General features: G+C 47.2%; 1 protein-coding gene across 1 annotated transcript; it reads right to left on the bottom strand.

Annotated features, from left to right (window-relative positions):
* Window positions 1-76: 76 nt before the first annotated feature.
* LOC106676302 (P2Y purinoceptor 14-like) lies at window positions 77-7,416 on the bottom strand. The gene is made up of 4 exons (XM_024800391.2): window positions 6,970-7,416; window positions 1,708-1,822; window positions 1,343-1,602; window positions 77-1,150 (listed from the first exon to the last, which is right to left on the bottom strand). Exons 2-4 carry the CDS (start codon window positions 1,810-1,812, stop codon window positions 505-507), a joined length of 1,011 nt encoding a protein of 336 aa, XP_024656159.2. The 5' UTR covers window positions 1,813-1,822; window positions 6,970-7,416; the 3' UTR covers window positions 77-504.
* Window positions 7,417-20,854: the final 13,438 nt, after the last annotated feature.

Here is a 20,854-nt window from a genome sequence, read left to right as displayed (position 1 = left end):
AAATCCCATCACTAATTCTTTGAAACAACCAAACAAAACATTAAAACATTATTTATTTATTTTTTAGCTCCAGTGCAGAACAAACATGTGACAACATCTGTGTTGAAAATCAGTAAAGAAGCAAACCAGCCTGGAAATCTTAGATATTTTCTTTATAAGCAAAAGCAGTAAATTCATTTCCAAGCCTTTTAGAGTTTAAGATTTTCATAATAAAATGTAGAGATTACTGCCGAGAGATAAAAAGCTCATCTGGATATGTGTGAATGTTAAAACTGTTTCCAGAGACAGATATTTAATGATATGCATTTTTTCTTTGAATCTGCCCACACACTGGTTCACTTCATTCATGCTAAAGTTAAATGCTAGCAACACTGACACCTGTGTGTTTGTGCTGAGTTCAGCCTCATGTTGATATCTGAGCACAGAAGAAGTCCTGTGGTTCATGAGGACGGGGATCCATGATACTGGTTTCACTAATCGGACTCTCAAATGCTGTATGTTGCCTTACATCACTGGTGTTGAAGTAGTGATGTCCAGCTGCTCCCTGCTGCTCTCGCTCTCCTCATTTGCTTGTTGGATGTTGGTCCTCCTGGACGCCTTTCTCACCTGAGCTCGAAAAGTCTTACAGAGGTAAAAGTAAACAACAGGGTCCAGACAGACGTTGAAAACTGACACCATGGCGGCCGCCTCCTGCAGGTAGTACAAAACTGGAACCACAGAGCAGCTGGTCCGCAGAAAGGGGTAGGGAAGACGAACCAGGTGATAGGGGACAAAGCAAACACAGAAGATGCTGACCAGCACCAACATGTTCCTGCGAGACTTCACCAGCTTCTCAGAACCAGAGGAGGCCAGCTGCCTCTGCTGTGACTGCAACACCCTGCGGGAGATGCTGTAGTAGAAGAAGACCATGGATATGAAGACCAAGAGGACAATGATTGCAGAGAAGGTGTGGAGGATTTTGTACAGCAGGCTGACTGATGAACTAAAGGAATCAACACAGTAGTTAGAGGTCAAAGGTTCCTTGGAGCTGATAAAAAAGCTGATAAAAGTGATTGTTGGAGCCAGGAGAATAACCCAGGTGATGACAGAGATGATTCTCGCAGTTCGTACTGTTCGTACAGTTCCTGAAGGATGTACGATTTTCCGATACCTGCAGACAGAAGAGGAAGGAGGCAGAATACAACTTCACTAATCACAACAGTGCCAAAACTGCAAAAGTAAATACTGAGCCAGAAAAAGGTACATTCATGCTTTTGTGAGGAGCACAGGGTGTGTACTTAACCACTTAATCTAGTTTTTACGTTGTTGTTAACTACAGTCTGAAATCAGTAAAGATTCTTACCTATTGGCAGCGATGTACGCCATAAATATGATGCTGGCGTACATGTTGAGGAAAAAAGCAGAAGCTCCAACTGTGCAGTGGAGCAGCCAAATGATGGGAGACCTGATGGCATAGTGGGCGATGCGCAGTGGCAGAGAGAGGCAGAGCAGGAAGTCAGCAGCTGTCAGGTTCTTCAGGTAGACCATGAAGCTGCTGGATGCCTGCTGCCGAGCCCGACAACAGTAAAACTTCATGATGAAGCCATTGAGGGGTAAACCCACCTGTAGAGACACAGAGAGGATGGAGAGAACAGGACGTTTGTAGATGCACAGAGAACCTTAAACCAGTTCCTTAAAAAACCCACAATCTGATTATTTGAAACTTACCAGAAACACCAGACTGTAGACCAGGATAAAGAAAGGGTTGGCTGATGTGTCGACATTACCACAGTTCTGGTCCGAAGACAGTGTTTCATTTTTGGGGTGAACCATGTTTCTGGTGCTGGAAAAAAAAAACACTTTAAAAAAAACAGTCTTTTAAACTGAATTTATAGGTTCATTTTTTAAAATGATTCACTCTTAATTTGTTTTGTTAAATTAATGTTGGAACAATTTTAGATATTGTGCTACAGGTTACAGTCTGCAGTTGTGGAAGGAAGCATACAATAGCTTTAAACCAGACTGTTCTGTTCTATTAAAATGCGAGATTTCACACCTTTAAATGTTCATTTCAGATATGATCAATTGCAAGTTTCTGTTTTTATAGTTTAGCAAGATGCTTCTGCTTTTTGAGCATAGCTCATACACACACGTTAGGTTCATTGAAAGGTCATCTGTCTATGTATGGTATGGCTGGAAACGCACAGACACACATGCACCTACACACATTCTGTACATTAGTACCTTAGTTGTGGAAGGAAGCATTCATTAGTAAAGATACGTCAACCCTCTCATGAATCCTTATGACAATCCATTAAGCACAAGCTGAAGCAGTGAGCTGTAGGCAGAACCTGGACTCATCGCTGAACATAACGTTTCTCTATATGTTCACGTTCCAGTGCACATGGTACTGACACCAGGCCTGACGGTGAAGGGCAGTCATGGCAGGCCTCCTGGACTCCAATGAGCTTGGATATCAAGTTAAAGGAATTTACTCGAATTGCCTGCAAGTTTATATATTTCAATGTTTTGTTTTGCTGTTTTAATTCCTTTAAAGAATGAAATGTGCAATATAAGTAAAATTGACTTTGACATTGAAATTATCACGATGACTGTGTGGTAGGCAGAGCTAGGCCCCAATAGCAGGACTTGGAAACAAAGGGAGTGAACTAAAAGAGGCAGCTTTAATTACTCTAATACTGAACGCTAAAGCACAAACATACAAAGCTAAAAAAAATAGAAACTAGAAACACTTAACTTAAATACAGGCAGGATAACGAGAGGGTGGGAAACGAGAGGGTACACACTGGGACCAGAGAGAAACTAATTACTTGGAACAGATGAACTTTGAGGTTGCATGCTCAGTTAACTAAAAGTATTTTTTATCATGATGCTGGATTGACATCTCTTGAACGCTGAACTCAGCTGTGTTATTAATCATTGATTGTTTTTGCTCCACATGTCAGGAACTATTAAAAATGATAATTGACATTTTTTAAAATCAGCAGAAGCACAAAAGATGTGAGTCTGAGAATCCAGCTGGACCTGTATTTAACGTATCCCTCTGCAGTTTTTTGTGATGATGAAAAGTTACTTCTGTTGTTATGTCTTCCAGGTTAAATTGTAAACCATATCCAAGATGGCGCCGCGTATGGATGCCCTGGTGCTTCAGTGCATTACTTCTGTCTTGTTTTTGTGCATAACTTCTGTGTCTGGGCACTCCTCTGGATATTCTTACACCAGAGAAGAGCTTCTTAACTACAGGACTACAACACCTGGGGATTTACTTCCAATATTTGTCGCATCTGCGGCAGATTTACTGCAGACTCTGATCAGGAAAGTGAGACGCCGAAAGAGAGGTAAGCGAGCCGGTGCACTCGTGCGTCTGAGGAAACGCGGACTGTGAACTGCTCTTCCTGGGATCTTCCTTTCCAATGTACGCTCACTCAGGAATAAGATAGACGAGCTGGACCTGATGAGAAGCATGAACAGAGACTTTGCCTCCTCCTGTGTCTTATGTTTTACGGAGTCGTGGCTCAGTGAGGACATCCCGGACAGCGCGCTCAAGCTGGAGGGCTTTCATCTGCTGCGCGCGGACCGGCAGGCCTCTCTCTCTGGTAAGACCAAAGGTGGAGGTGTCTGCTTCTACATTAATAGTGGCTGGTGCACAGATGTAACAGTGATTGCTCAGCACTGCTCTTCCTCTCTGGAATACCTTTTTATTCACTGCAAACCGTTTTATTCTCCGCGGGAGTTTGCTTCATTCATCCTGGCCGCTGTTTACATCCCGCCAGATGCGGATGCGCAGGCAGCTCAGTGCGCACTCGCGGAGCAGATACTGCACATGGAGCGGACATTCCTGGACTCCCTCATTATTGCTCTTGGGGACTTTAACAAAGCCAATCTGAGCCATGAGCTTCCCAAATACAAGCAGTATATTAAATGCCCGACCAGAGAGGAGAGGACATTAGACCACTGTTACAGCACGATCAGCGGGGCCTATCGTGCGGTGCCCCGCGCTTCACTCGGACTTTCTGACCACGTCATGATCCACCTAATCCCCGCGTACAGACAGAGGCTGAAGCTCTCCAAACCTGTCGTGAGGACCAAAAAACTGTGGAGCAACGAGGCTGTGGAGGAGCTTCGCACGTGTTTGGAGTCTACAGACTGGGACACAATGAAGGCTGCTTCTAACAGCTTGGACGAGTTTACGGACACTGTCACCTCCTATATCCACTTCTGTGAGGACAGCATTGTGCCATTACGCACCAGGGTGAGTTATAACAATGACAAACCCTGGTTTACTCCTAAACTCAAAAAGCTGTGGCTGGAAAAGAGTAAGGCGTTCAGAAGCGGAGACAGGGACTGCTACAGAGAGGCCAAGTACAGGTTCACTAAGGAAGTGGACATTGCTAAACATCAGCACTCTGAGAAGATGCAGCAGCAGATCTCAGAGAATGACTCGGCCTCTGTGTGGAAAGGTTTTAGGAATATCACCAACTACAAGCCTGAAACCCCCCACTCCACTGATGACTTGCTCTTAGCCAACACCCTAAACGACTTTTACTGCCGTTTTGACGAGCCATCAGGCAGCCTTCACACCTCCAACGGCCCCAACAATAGAGACACTTTGGACACTCATTCCCCCACCTCTCCCCCCTCCATAGAGCCATCACCACCTTCAAACTGTTCACCTACAACACCCCCCTCCTCACCCCACACAAAAGAGGATTTCACACCACCTCCTCCCACCACAACTCTTCATATTCATGAAGCAGATGTGAGGAAGCAGTTTAAGAGTCTGAATGCTCGAAAAGCTCCTGGCCCAGACGGTGTGTCTCCTGCCACCCTCAGACACTGTGCAAACGAGCTGGCCCCAGTATTTTCTGGCATTTTCAACTCCTCACTGCAGGCATGCCATGTGCCTACCTGCTTCAAGTCCTCTACCATAATCCCTGTCCCCAAGAAACCTAGGATCACTGGACTAAATGACTACAGACCCGTGGCTCTGACATCTGTGGTCATGAAGTCATTTGAGCGCCTAGTTCTCTCCCATCTCAAGACCCTCACGGCCCCCCTCCTGGACCCCCTGCAGTTTGCATACAGAGCCAACAGGTCTGTAGATGACGCCATCAACATGGCCCTACACTTCATCCTGCAGCATCTGGACTCCCCAGGGACCTACGCCAGGATCCTGTTTGTGGACTTCAGCTCTGCCTTCAACACCATCCTTCCAGACCATCTCCGAGGCAAGCTTTCCCAGATGAATGTGCCTGATCCCATCTGCCGGTGGATCACTGACTTCCTGACAGACAGGAAGCAGCATGTGAGGCTGGGAAAGAATGTCTCGGACTCCCGGACCATCAGCACCGGCTCCCCTCAGGGCTGTGTTCTTTCTCCTCTGCTCTTCTCCCTGTACACCAACTGCTGCACCTCCACCCACCAGTCTGTCAAGCTAATCAAGTTTGCAGATGACACCACCGTTATTGGACTCATCTCGGACGGGGATGAGTCTGCCTACAGGAGGGAGGTTGAACGTCTGGTGTCCTGGTGTATCCACAACAACCTGGTGCTGAATGCCCAGAAGACAGTGGAGATTATTGTGGACTTCAGGAAGCACACAGCTCCACTCCCCCCCATCATCCTGACTGACACCCCCATCACCTCTGTGGACTCATTCCGCTTCCTGGGTACCACCATCACCCAGGACCTGAAGTGGGAGCCCACCATCACCTCCGTCATTAAGAAAGCCCAGCAGAGGATGTACTTCCTGAGGCAGCTGAAGAAATTCAACCTGCCAACACGGACGATGACGCAATTCTACACTGCAATCATCGAGTCCATCCTCACCTCCTCCATCACCGTGTGGTACGCTGGAGCCACTATCAGGGACAAACAGAGACTGCAGCGTGTTGTGCGCTCTGCTGAGAAGGTGATTGGCTGCAGACTCCCATCTCTGCAGGACCTGTACACCTCCAGGACACTGGGGCGTGCAGCTCGGATCTCAGCTGACCCTTCTCACCTTGGACACAGTCTGTTTGACCTGCTCCCCTCAGGCAGGAGGCTCCGGTCCATTCGCACCAGAACCTCTCGCCATAAGAACAGTTTCTTCCCCTCTGCTGTTGGACACATGAACAATAACCATATGACTGTTCCCACCACTAACACATGACCCTACGCTGTGTCACTGCATCATTCCATGTTTGGCACTGATCACCACCTGCACTCATGTATATATCATGTACAACATATCTATCTATCTATCTATCTACTTAGCACTTTTAATTCTTATTAGCACTTTTAATTCTTATTCTTATTTTTATTTTCATGTCTATTTAAGTGTAATTTATAACAGTATGTTTGCACTGAAGCACCGCAGCAATTTCCTAATGTTGTAAACCCACTCAACATTTGGCAATAAAACGCTTTCTGATTCTGATTCTGATAAAAGACACAGCGCAGCTCTAACCTCAACCCTGTTGTCTTTCCTGTTTATGACCACTGAAACTGCTGCACAGAAAACTCAGACACGTAACTTCCTGATTAGTTGTTAAAAGTTAGTTAGAATTTAAATTTTTGTAAGTCATAAAGCCTTGGTGGTTTAATGGCATCACTGTAAATCAGAAAACACACAATGATCGATCGTCTCTTGTAACCTGACTTGCTGATAACTTGTGTTAAACAGGTTTTATATTGTGCTGAAAAAGTATTTGACCCCTTCCTGATTTTTTTCTAAATATAATGATGTGTTAGTCACAGTATGTTCTAAACAACATTATCATGTTTGAGCGTAAGGTTGTTTGTCCATGCATCTGGCACCAGGACACCACGAACCTTAGTCAATAAGAGACTTGTAATCGTATGTCCAGATTAGCTTCCAAAACACTAACCCAATTACTTTTGTTCCTTAAATCAGGACTGGTTTAAAATGATCTTATTTAGTTTTTCTGTCAGTATTAAATGTGAGAATCAGACACCATCAGGACTCACCTCTGGTTCTGCTGCGAGGAGGAAAAGTTGCTTCAGCCGTTCTCAGTGTGATGGTACCACTGTAACTAAGGAAATGCACAGTGACATCACTGCTGCCCTGCACACTGGTCTATTTCCTCTTTGTCTTCACTGTTAAACTGACACGACACGTGTCCAAAAGAGTCGAGTCATTCTCTGATCAGCTGCTGCTACACTTCTTATTTTAGCACTGACTCACTTTATTGACACTGATTGATTTTTTACTAATGTCCTTCACCTCTTCATCACTACAGCTAACATGAGACAGCACCTGAAGCCAATTCAGATTGCATCTGAAACAAGTGTCATGGATCCCAAGACTTTCTGAACAACTCAAATATTTCCTCAGCTCAAAGGTCAATCGATTGATGGTGCTGGCCAATGGATGCAATGAGGCTGATGTAAATCTGGGTTCAGTTTTTAAAGAAACTCCAGTGTACAATGTGGATCAATAAGGATCAAACCACTGACCTTTTGATTGGTAGATGACACACTCTGCTTCATGAGCCACAGCTGCCTTGAATGCTGATCCAAAAACTATGAACGCACTGGAGAAAACCATTTCCCATCATTAACCAACGACCATTTCCCCTCCTCATCCAAATCCATTAATTCAGAAAAAAAACATTTATAGATATCAGTGTCTAAAATATGCATCAACTGATTTTTATATTTAAAATGTATAAAACAGAAATCTTGTTAGGTTTTTTTTCATGAGAGAAGACTAATTTCCTCCAATTAAATGTTTTCACGAATCATTATCAAATTGTTACAATTTAAAATTACTGTTACACAGCACCAGGGACCTTCTGTATTGTAACTGTATTGCGGGTCACAGAAACAGAATGTTAGCATGATTGGTGGAATCAGTTGAAGGTGTCTTAGGTCTGATACATGCTCACGTTTCTTCTTCTGCAGCTTTCTGGGCATCTTCTTATATAGAGATTTAACCTTCTGCTAGCAACGCTCCCATTACCATGGCAACCACCTCTTGCCCTCCAGTCAGGCCTGTAGAGTTAAAGAAGTGGACAAAGTGCATATCATAACAGCAGATTCATGATTGAGGCCACATTCCTGTGAGGGAGTTGTGAGAAAGTGTTGTGTCTGCTTGTATCAGAGTGGGCACAACTGCTCTACAATATACTGTGTGCAGTAAAGAATAAAATACAAATACTGTATGTGATGCAAATTATGAGATATTAGCCTTACAGATAAAAATTAATCCCAACAGTCTCCAGCTCCAGTCCTTGAGAGCTACTGTCCTGTATAGGGATGGGTATCGTTTAGGTTTTATCCGATACCGGTGCCAAATCGGTACTTTTGAAATGGTGCCGGTGCTCAAACGGTGCTCAAACCGGTGCTTAAAGAATGGAGAACACAAAATTGGTTCAAAAACCTCTCATATTCAGCTGATTTTTTGTAAAAAGATAACAATGTTAGCCTTTTCTGCAGCTATGGGGCATATATGGCATCACTCTTAGCTGGAAGCAGTGCTTAAACAATGGAAAAAAAACAAACTTTGTCCAAAAACCTCTCATGTTTAGCTGTTTCCCTCTTTTTCTTTGGTCATTTTAGCCTTTTTGGCCAGGGTGAAGGGAGTATCTGCCATCAAACAAGAAGACAGCCGCATGTAGCTACAGTGTTGGGAAGGTTACTTTTGAAATGTATTCCATTACAGAATACAGAATACATGCCCTAAAATGTATTCTGTAACGTATTCCGTTACGTTACTCAATGAGAGTAATGTATTCTGAATACTTTGGATTACTTAATATATTATCATGCATTTTACAACTACGTGAATGTACTATTGCTGTGTGATTTATTACTATTACTGAAGGTCCGCGGCTCCGAACCGTATTAAAGGGACCTCTGACTAATACGGGTTCCTTGTTGGGCTTGTAGCCGAAAAATGGCTTTACTTTGTTGTCTGGGTCAACTCTGCTTGCGAGAGACAGAGAGAAGCGTTGAAAGGCTGCTCCAACAGAACTTATTGTTTCGGAGGAAAACACAAACACAGCGTAAAGTCGAGTCTTAATAGCTTACTTACAACTGGGCTCATCAGGCTCTCTTCTTGGCTGCAGTGGTTATTATTATATTTACATGCTTCCAGCTCCCGTTTTTGCTCGATGACAACTCGTACTTTTCGACTCTCCTTTTTCTTCCACCTTGCGCTCACAGACACATAACGAGTATGGCAGTCCATTCTCCCTGCAGCACGGACTACACTGCCCATGAGGCTACATTCTTTAGGGCTATGCCTGTAGCATTCTGCCTATTAGCTTAGCACAACAACAAAAAGGCCTCTCACCCAGGAAACACGCAGAGCGTCCCCCTGTAACCATGGCAACCGCAACGCTGCCGCCTGGAACTACAGAATGTAGCTGTCAAACAAAATCGAAACAGTCCTGACCTGCGACAATATGAAACAGGAAAGTACCGCCGTGTAATCCATTTATTTCAACAAAGTAACTGTATTCTAAATACCACCTTTTTAAACGGTAACTGTAACGGAATACAGTTACTCATATTTTGTATTTTAAATACGTAACGGCGGTACATGTATTCCGTTACTCCCCAACACTGTGTAGCTATGATGATGTTTGCTAGTTCACCTTACATGCATTAATGTAATAACGTGGTTAGCCTACTCAACGTAAATTACACACGAACAACATTAAGCTACTCACGCAGAGAAGAACGGCTGCTGCTGCCATCAAATATGGCGCATTTCTCGGTGTTTCATCGGATTCGAGGTGTTACCTCCTTTGACAGTATCACAGTATCAGCTTAAAGCACTTGTTGCAGGCTGCTGAGTTTGCATATTTTGCTGTGAAGTACAGCCAGACTTTTGACCGCTTCGCCTTGGGCATTTTTAATCTGTAGCTCTGCATAAAAGAACGTACGTACCCGGACCCGCCTACTATCCTCGGAAACGTAAAATGATTGGCTAGAAGTGTATCACAGCTCAGGAAAAAAAAGCACCGAAATAAAGCACCGAAATGTGCGCTGCTTTTCGGTCTGGTTACTACCGTTTATGTCAGAACCGGACACCGGTACCCATCCCTAGTCCTGTATGGGCTCAAAATGTGGTCATAAATATTTTGTACTTGTAAATCAGGATTTGTATGTGTAAAAAAAATTTGTGTGTGCATAAAAAAGATTTGTATGTGTAAAAAAATTTGTGCGTGCGTAAAAAGATTTGTGTGTGTACTTAGCCAAAACAAACCCCTGCAAGTTAGAAGTACAAATTTTGACCCTATTTTTCTTCCTTTCATCTGATTGGTCAATGTCATGTCAATCACAAATGTAACAATCCAATCAGAGAACAGATGGGTTTGGCTGTCGGAGGGGCGCTTTTTTTGAACTTGAACTTTTTTTTACACACACACAAATTTTTTTAACACATACAAATCCTGATTTACAAGTACAAAACCGATTTACAAGTACAAAATATTTATGTCCACATTTTGAGCCCATACTGTCCTGCAGCTTTTAGATGCATCCCTACTCCAACACAGCTGAATCAGAATCAGAATCAGAATCAGAATGGGGTTTATTGCCAAATGTTGAGCAGGTTTACAACATTAGGAAATTGCTGCGGTGCTTCAGTGCAAACATAGTGTCATAAATAGCACTTAAATAGACATGGAAAAAAAATAAAATAAAATAAAAGTAGGGATAAGAATTAAAAGTGCTACGTGGAAAGATATGTGCATGAGATATACATGAGATATATACATGAGAATAAGAATTAAGAGTGCTACGTAGAAAGATATATACATGAGTGCAGGTGGTGATCAGTGCCAAACATGGAATGATGCAGTGACACAGCGTAGGGTCATGTGTTAGTGGCGGGTACAGTCATATGGTTATTGTTCATGTGTCCAACAGCAGAGGGGAAGAAACTGTTCTTATGGCGAGAGGTTCTGGTGCGAATGGACCGGAGCCTCCTGCCTGAGGGGAGCAGGTCAAACAGACTGTGTCCAGGGTGAGAAGGGTCAGCTGAGATCCGAGCTGCACGCCGCAATGTCCTGGAGGTGTACAGGTCCTGCAAAGATGGGAGTCTGCAGCCAATCACCTTCTCAGCAGAGCGCACAACACGCTGCAGTCTCTGTTTGTCCCTGATAGTGGCTCCAGCGTACCACACGGTGATGGAGGAGGTGAGGATGGACTCGATGATTGCAGTGTAGAACTGCATCATCATCCGTGTTGGCAGGTTGAATTTCTTCAGCTGCCTCAGGAAGTACATCCTCTGCTGGGCTTTCTTGATGACGGAGGTGATGGTGGGCTCCCACTTCAGGTCCTGGGTGATGGTGGTACCCAGGAAGCGGAATGAGTCCACAGAGGTGATGGGGGTGTCAGCCAGGATGATGGGGGGGAGTGGGGCTGTGTGCTTCCTGAAGTCCACAATAATCTCCACTGTCTTCTGGGCATTCAGCACCAGGTTGTTGTGGCTGCACCAGGACACCAGACGTTCAACCTCCCTCCTGTAGGCAGACTCATCCCCGTCCGAGATGAGTCCAATAACGGTGGTGTCATCTGCAAACTTGATTAGCTTGACAGACTGGTGGGTGGAGGTGCAGCAGTTGGTGTACAGGGAGAAGAGCAGAGGAGAAAGAACACAGCCCTGAGGGGAGCCGGTGCTGATGGTCCGGGAGTCCGAGACATTCTTTCCCAGCCTCACATGCTGTTTCCTGTCCGTCAGGAAGTCAGTGATCCACCGGCAGATGGGATCAGGCACATTCATCTGGGAAAGCTTGTCTCGGAGATGGTCTGGAAGGATGGTGTTGAAGGCAGAGCTGAAGTCCACAAACAGGATCCTGGCGTAGGTTCCTGGGGAGTCCAGATGCTGCAGGATGAAGTGTAGGGCCATGTTGATGGCGTCATCTACAGACCTGTTGGCTCTATATGCAAACTGCAGGGGGTCCAGGAGGGGGGCCGTGAGGGTCCTGAGATGGGAGAGAACTAGGCGCTCAAAAGACTTCATGACCACAGATGTCAGAGCCACGGGTCTGTAGTCATTTAGTCCAGTGATCCTAGGTTTCTTGGGGACAGGGATTATGGTGGAGGACTTGAAGCAGGCAGGCACATGACATGCCTGCAGTGAGGAGTTGAAAATGCCAGAAAACACTGGGGCCAGCTCGGTTCAATATCGATACATTCAATCAGATGGTTGAATTACCTCTTCAGTGTGCCATCAAATGTGGAACCAAGCCTTTCATTTGATTCAGGTGTGTTGGAACAAGAATGCATCTAAAAGCTGCAGGACATACTCTTAAATGTATATAATTTGTTATTCAACCAAGAAACCCTTGTGTGAAATAGTTTTTAACTTTATTAATGAGAATTTAATTAATGAAGTTATCTTTGTCCTCTTTACTTTTTTCGGGCTTTTGCGGTGCTCATTTTATCCAGTTGTCAGGAACTATAGCCTCCCCCACATAGCAAAATTGGTATGGCCCGGACCTGGCCTACACAATGTGCTTACACGTGGCCCACATACCGCAAAGAATGACGGCCCTTTGGTGGCCCAGATCTGGTTTGCCAGACCTGGCCCACATCAGGATGACATACCACTTACGATGCCAGAAATCAGCCAGCAGTTTGACACCAGCTCTGATACCGGGCCAGACCTGTCTGCTATGTGGGCTTCTGACACTAAACAGTGTACACTATATTACTATGTTTGTGCCAGGGAACCCGATCTACAACAATTTTGGTCACAGTGTCGTTATAAGGTTGGGGAAACCACCTGAGACTGAAGAAGTCACTTGAATAAATGATGATGTTTCTTCAGCTGAAAACAGCACGTCGAGATGAACAGAATCAACTTTTTTTCGCAATCCTTTAACTTGTTGAAGGTGCCATCAATCCGGTACCTTCACTAGAGAATATCATAGGGAGCAGATCCCAGATTTTGTCTGAGTTAACTCTGTCACCTACCCCTTTAATCACTTCACTGGCCCTCACCTTCACCCTCACAAGTCAAACAACTGAAAACCACTGAGCTAAAAGGTGACAGGAGCTCAGATGAATGAAGAATCAGAATCAAAAATACTTTATTAATCCCAAATGAAATTATGGGTTAAAGTGCCACATTACATGTATCGATATTGAACCGTTCGATACAATGCTTTCGGTTCGGTATGCATATGAACCGAACAATACAAATTTTTTAATTTATTTTATCAACTTTTCTTCTGACGATGCTGTCTGTGTTGAGCGCTCAGTGGATCTGCATTCGACTACTCCGCCTAGGCTGCACTGTTGAGTGCAGAGCCACTGAGCGCAACGCAAGCTAGCAAGACAGCTCGTTGTAACATGGCAAATTGAACCTCCCCCACCCTCATTCAGATCTGGCGTTTGGAACTATTTTGGTTTTCATGTGAAGCATGACCCTGAAGGTAAGTGCGTCATGGACAAAAGTAAAACAGTATGTCGGATGTGCCACGCAGTGCTCAATTGGTGGGAACTAGTGCGTTAGCGCAGTTAGCTTGTTAACGTGTTGACGCCGTCCAGCCCCACGCACGGGCCGATCCGCGGTAACTCGTTAACTAAGATTGGCTGTGTTATGGCGTTAATGTCATTTTAACTAGATTAACACTGACAGCACTAGTGGGAACACAACGAATATGACTGCACATTTACGCCGACATCATCCTAGTGCAAAGACAAGTGGAAGCAGACAAAAACAACAAGCACGCAGGCTACAAACTTTACCCGAGTCATTTAGACAGCCGTTAGCACATGATTCTCCTTATGGGGACCTGATGTCACAGTCCTGGGTCTCCTGATCCAGCGTTTTTAGTTCTTTGTGATGTTTGTATTATTGTACTTGTGTGAGTTATTCTATGGTTTCTAGTTTCGATCCCTTGCCCTTCATGTTTCTCTGTGTCCCCTCTGTTCTGTGTAGTCTGTGTCTGCATGTTTGAGTTCGCTTCTGTGTCTCTCGGTTCTTAGAGTCCTCTGCCTTATGGTTTATGTCTCTGTGTTTCTTAGTTGCTGTCTCCACTGTGTCGAGTTCGCGTCTCTGTGTGAAACTTCCTGTTTTACTTTGATGGTCCGTGTCTTATGTGAATGCGTCCTGCTTTGCTTGTCTCGTCAGTCCTGATTTCTCCCAGCTGTGCCCTCCTTCTTTGTCTCATTCCCCTTGTTACTTTCCAGTGTATTTAAACCCTGTGTTTCTCTGAGTCAGTGTCGCGTCGTCTCTCGTGCTGTGTGGATCTCCCTGTGTCTCCTTGTGAGTTTTAGTTTGTTGTTCCCAGTTTAGATTAGTTTAGTTTGTATGTCTTTTCCTTGCCAGCAAATAAAACTGTGTTTTGAGTTCACCCCCCCGAGTCTGTGAGTCCTGCATTTTGGGTCCAACTCCTGCCTGCCGCACAGCGATTCATGATAGTACGACGCGACCACAATATGGACCCAGCAGACTTACCCGGGGAGAGCGATCTGATACGCTAGCACAGCCATTAACTCCACCACAAGCTCCATTTTCACCTCTACCATCGCTTCAGTTATCAGTTCGGTCTGCCACTCAGTCACCCTTAGCTCCATCTTCCACACTACCACCTGTTTCTCTTCCGCCACAACCATCACTACACTCAGCCATTCAGGCTGCTACTCAGCGAGTCATTCAACCTATAGCCCTGCCATTAAGACACTGAGCCATTAGCCATCCGACCCGCAGCCAATTCAGCTGCTCCTCCACCCATTACACCTCCACCACAACCGTCACTGCAGTCTCCTGCATCTCAGCTTTCCCCAGTGCAGTCTCCAGTGTCCCCAGTGCAGTCTCCATTGTCCCCAGTGCAGCCTCCCTTAGCACAGTCATCCACTCAATCACCAGCTCCACTTTCCCCCCAACTATCACTACTACCTCTAGCTCAGTCTCCTGTGCACTCACCTCTAGCTCAGTCTCCTGTGCACTCACCTCTGGTTCAGTCTCCTGTGAAGTCATCAACTCCACCGCCTACTCCACTCTCACCACCACCGTTACAACAGACATCAGTTCAGTCCCCTGTGCCAGTGCAGACGCCCTCAGTTCAGTCTTCCGTGCAGTTATCTACTTCACCACCATTAGTAGCTCAGGTCCCGTGTCTCCACAGTACCCCCCCTCAAGGGCTGGCTCCAGACAGCCCAGCAGAACCACAAAAATGGACCAAAACCAAAACAGAAAACTACCCGACCAGGGCGGGCGGAGGGGGCCCAGGACGGAGGGACAGAGTCCAAAAAAGGCCCAGATGGCCAAGTTCAGGGGGCCGACAGCGCAGGAAGCCAAAACAGTTCAGTTCCGGAGGCCGACCATGCGAATGGCAGCGGCAGTGGGGCAGGTCCGGAGGCCGGCCACGCAGTAGGCAGTGGCATGGAAACAGTTCCGGAGGGCGACCGTGCGGATGGCAACGGCGGCGCGGAAACTGTTCCGGGGGCCGACCATGCGGACGGCAATGGCGGCGCGAATGCAGGTCCGGGGGCCGACTGTGCGGACGGCAACGGCGGCGCGAATGCAGGTCTGGAGGCCAGCCACGCGAAAGGCAGTGGCGGCGTGTAGTCCACGCAGAAGGCGGGGGTGGCAACAGAAGTCCGGAGGGCGGCCACGGTGGTGATGATGCCCAACAAGCGGCCTGACAAATGTTTGATGATGTTGAGGCGGTAGTTTGGGAGCTGAAGGTGGCGTGATCCCTGCGGCACCAGGCGAGGCGGAGGCTGGACCAGACGAGGCAGAAGCCGAGGCGGAGGCTGGACCAGACGAGGCAGAAGCCAAGGCGGAGGCTGGGCCAAACGAAACTGGTGACGCTGAAGAGAAGGCCACTGCAGGCGATGCTGGAGCTGATGCGGGGGCTGGACCAGACGAGGATGAAGACACGGAGGCCGGACCAGGCGAGCCAGATGAGGATGAAGCTGAAGCAGAGGCTGGGCCAGGCTGGGCTGAAGAGGAGGCCACTGCAGGCGATGCTGGAGCTGATGCGGGGGCTGGACCAGACGAGGATGAAGACACGGAGGCCGGACCAGGCGAGGCAGACGAGGATGAAGCTGAAGCAGAGGCTGGGCCAGGCGAGGATGAAGCTGCGGAGGCCGGACCAGGCGAGGCAGATGAGGATGAAGCTGAAGCAGAGGCTGGGCCAGGCGAGGATGAAGCTGCAGAGGCTGGACCAGGCGAGGATGAAGCTGCGGAGGCTGGACCAGGCCACGTTGATGAGGATGCCGAAGAGGATGCTGAAGCCGGACCCGGCGACGGCGTGGGTGGAGCTGAAGCCGGACCAGGTGACGGCGTGGGGGGACCTGAAGCTGGACGAGGCGACGGCATGGGTGGAGCTGAAGCTGGACCAGGCGACGGCGTGGGTGGAGCTGAAGTTGGACCAGGCGAAGATGATGAAGCTGCGGGGGCTGGACCAGGCGAAGATGATGAGGATGCGGCTGGCGACTGGACGGGCTCCTCGGGCCCTCCAGCTGCTGAACAGGAGGCTGAACTGAGGGTGACTGACATAATGGTTGTGATGACAATGGTGGTGGAGTGGGAGACTGAGCTTCTGGCCGGGCGGCTAACTGAGCTTCTGGCCGGGCGGCTAACTGAGCTTCTGGCCGGGCGGCTAACTGAGCTTCTGGCTGGGCGACTAACTGAGCTTCTGGCCAGGCGGCTAACTGGGCTTCTGGCCGGGCAGCTAACTGAGCTTCTGGCCGGGTGGCTAACTGACCTTCTGGCCGGGCGGCTAACTGAGCTTCCAGTAGATAGTGTTCCTTATTTTCAGCTTTCAGATTAAAAGCCCTGGGTAGTATAACACAGGACTCGGGAGAGGCAGAATGAAAGCAGTCCTTTAAATCCTCAGAGCAGGTGTTAACGGACCTTGGAGTATCTGACAAAGAATTAACCGTTTCTGAATTACTCTTTTCACATTTGAATAACCCAGAGTTAACTGGCATTGAATTACTAGACTCAGGAATAACTGACAGAGTGTTCATGAATGCACGCTCAGATGGAGCAGAAAAAACACTGCATTCCTGACTCACAGAATCTGCCGGTAACTGACGGCCGCGTGGACGTCGCTTTCGCCTGGGAGAAGGGGCAAGAGCGGCAGGGGAAGCTGGGGTGGGTATTCTAATATCCCCTCGGCTTGCTGCCGGCACGTTGGGGTTTTTCCCGGTGGATGAGAGGGTTTGTTCCCTGCGCCTTAGGGTCGGGGAACGGGTCCTGACTGTCATCTGCGCTTATGCGCCGAGTGGCAGTTTGGAGTACCTAGCCTTCTTAGAGTTCCGGGGGGGGGGACTCAATGCTCACGTGGGTAACGACAGTGAGACCTGGAGGGGCGTGATTCGGAGGAACGGCCTCCCTGATCTGAACCCGAGCGGTGCTTTGTTATTGGACTTCTGTGCTAATCACAGTTTGGCCATAACGAACACCCTGTTCGAACATAAGAGTGTCCATAAGTGCACGTGGCACCAGGACGCTCTAGGCCGTAGGTCAATGATCGATTTTGTAATCGTATCACCAGACCTGCGACCGTATGTTCTGGACACTCAGGTAAAGAGAGGGGCTGAGCTGTCAACTGATCACCACCTGGTGGTGAGTTGGATCAGGTGGCGGGGGAGGACGCTGGACGGACCCGGTGCACCTAAACACGTAGTGAGGGTGTGCTGGAAATGTCTAGCAGAGGCCCCAGTTCGCGAGATCTTCAACGCACACCTCCGGCAGAGCTTCAACAGCATTCCGAGGGAGACTGGGGACATTGAGTCCGAATGGACAATGTTCAGCGGCTCCATTGCCGAAGCTGCTGCATTGAGCTGCGGCCGCAAGGTGGTTGGTGCCTGCCAAGGTGATAATCCCCAAACCAAATGGTGGACACCAGAGGTGAAGGGAGCCACCAGGCTGAAGAAGGAGTCCTATTGGGCTTGGTTAGCCTGTGGGACTCCGGAGGCAGCCGACAGGTATTAACAGGCCAAGCGGAATGCGGCTCGGGCAGTGGCTGAAGCAAAAACTCGGGTGTGGGAGGAGTTCTGAGAGGCCATGGAAAAAGACTTTCGGACTGCCTCGAAGAGATTCTGGCAAACCGTCAGGCGTCTCAGGAAGGGAAAGCGGTGCTCTACCTGCACTGTGTATAGTGCTGGCGGAGCGCTGCTGACGTCGACTGAGAAAATTGTCAAGTGGTGGAAGGAATACTTCGAGGACCTCCTTAATCCCACTGACATGTCTTCCGAGGAGGAAGCAGAGTCTGGGGATGAGGGGAATGACCCGCCAATTTCCGGGGGCGAGGTCACTGAGGCAGTTAAACAACTCCTTGGTGGCAGAGCCCCTGGTGTTGATGAGGTCCGCCCCGAGTTCCTGAAGGCTCTGGACGTTGTAGGGCTGTCCTGGTTGACACGCCTCTGCAATGTTGCGTGGAGATCAGGGGCAGTACCTGTGGACTGGCAGACCGGGGTGGTGGTCCCCATCTTTAAGAAAGGGGACCGGAGGGTGTGTTCCAACTACAGGGGGATCACACTCCTCAGCCTCCCTGGGAAAGTCTATGCCAGGGTGCTGGAAAGGAGAGTTCGTCCGCTAGTCGAACCTCGGATACAGGAGGAACAATGCGGTTTTCGTCCTGGTCGCGGAACACTGGACCAGCTCTTAATCCTCTCGAGAATACTTGAGGGTGCATGGGAGTTTGCCCAACCAGTCTACATGTGTTTTGTGGACTTGGAGAAGGCATTCGACCGTGTCCCTCGGGGTATCCTGTGGGAGGTGTTGCGGGAGTATGGGGTGTCTGGCCCATTGCTACAGGCCATTAAATCCCTATACAACCGTTGTAAGAGCTTGGTTCGCAAAGTCGGACTCGTTCCCGGTGGGTGATGGGCTCCGCCAGGGCTGCCCTTTGTCTCCGGTTCTGTTCATAATTTTTATGGACAGGATTTCTAACCCAGGACACGCTGGAGAGATTATGTCTCTCGGCTGGCCTGGGAACGCCTTGGTGTTCCCCCAGATAAGCTGGAGGAGGTGGCTGGGGAGAGGGAGGTCTGGGCCTCTTTGCTTAGGCTGCTGCCCCCGCGACCCGGCCTCGGATAAAGCGGATGAAGATGGATGGATGGATTTTCTTCTGCACTTTACACACTGTTAAAATAAATACAGCTTCCATTAACAGTTACTATTAGTGGTAAAGATCTTATCACCAATGAAGTTTGTTTTGTATGATCTGTTTCCTCAAAGTCACTACACAGTCTCTAATCACTACACACTTTCACTGTGTGCTTTAACATACGAATTAAGGCATGTTGCATAACTTGTTGTTTCTTTTCAGTTGTATCTCTCGGTGCTGTCCACTGATTTTATTGAGCTAACTAAACAGCAAATGGCTGTCATTTCTATTGTCAAAACAAATATTTAACCTACACATCTGAGTCTAAAATAGAAGGTTGGAAAGAAGATACAGCAGTCCCCTTTAAGTCTTCGTCATCACCTGATTGCTATTTCAGTACTTCCCCCTCAGTATTTATGTAGAAAGATGAGCTGTGGCTAGAAACCACAAAGTAGAAACTGCAAAACACTCACTGAAGATAAGATACTGTTATCACTTTGAGACACAAATAGAGACGCTCACTTATTTTCTCTTTGAGCCTCTTTTTGACGGAGGTGTTTATTTTATTTCATGAAACAGGCAGGCAGGAGGAAAGACCTAAATGCACAACTCAAAACACGTGGATGAACTGAAGGAGGCTGTTTTATTGCACAGATTACACAAAAAGCAGTTACAAAACTGAACCAAAATCTAGAAACTGGAAACTAATAACAAAACACTGGGAAACTACGGATGGCGATTTTAGGGAGCACAACAGAAGAAATCGACACAGCATGAGTCTGTGAAGGTTCTCAGTCATCCAGGTCATCGTAGATCAAGGAGCTTGGAAAGAAAAGTGTCTGGACTTCTTTAAGTTGCTTTAAGACGTTTCACCTCTCATCCGAGAAGCTTCTTCAGTTCTAAGTGTCAAATGGTGGCGAGTCCCAGATTAACACCCTGTGGGAGTTTCCCCCCAAAGAGCTCAACTCTTTCTGTACACCGTTATATTTGTGCCACAAAACCAGCCAATCACAGAATTGAATGCGAAAAAATCTGATTGGCTGTTTTGGTCTCCAATCAGCTCGAAATGACGAAATGGAATATCCCAGAATGCATTTCGTCCAAAACCCAAACAAGGCAGTGGCGGAGTTTGAAATATTACTCTTTCTGGGTCACAAAATAAACTTTTAAGATGTTTTCATGCGAAAATGGTGCTGTGTAAACTTCAATTATCTGCTCGATTTATCAAGACATCACATATTATGAACAATGCTGGGCATCCTCTGCACACGGCCATAAACAACCAGAAGAGTCTGTTCAGTGAAAGGTTGCTTCTCCCTAAGACAAGAACTAACAGACTTAAAAACTCCTTTGTCCCACACGCCATCAAACTGTTTAACTCCTCTCTGGAGGGGAGAGGGAGGGGAAACAGGAGGACAAAGGAGGGGGGAACAACTAAGCTGTAGTGCCTCTTCACTTCACTGTGCAATACTTTTGTTAATGGTCAATGGTGCAATAGACCTCAATACCTGAAATGTGCAATTCACTATTTTTATTCCTATTTATCCTATTGATCCCCTTCGTATATTTTATTTATATTTGTCTCTGTATTTATATGTGTGTGTGTGTGTGTGTGTGTGTGTGTGTGTGTGTGTGTGTGTGTGTGTGTGTGTGTGTGTGTGTGTATAATATTCTGTAACTCTGTAACTTCTGTCGGTGCTGTGCTTTTGGAAACCGAATTTCCCAGAGGAACCCACCCGAGGGATTAATAAAGTTTTATCTTATCTTATCTCTTACCTTATCTCTTATCTTATCTTATCTTACATTTGCAAAAGTGCTCTAAT

The sequence above is a fragment of the Maylandia zebra genome, linkage group LG3 (genome assembly GCF_041146795.1).
Source record: "Maylandia zebra isolate NMK-2024a linkage group LG3, Mzebra_GT3a, whole genome shotgun sequence".
In the NCBI taxonomy this organism is placed as follows: Eukaryota; Metazoa; Chordata; class Actinopteri; order Cichliformes; family Cichlidae; genus Maylandia; species Maylandia zebra.
The sequence above is the reverse complement of the archived record's forward strand: the minus strand, read 5'-3'. Positions and strand labels throughout refer to the sequence as shown.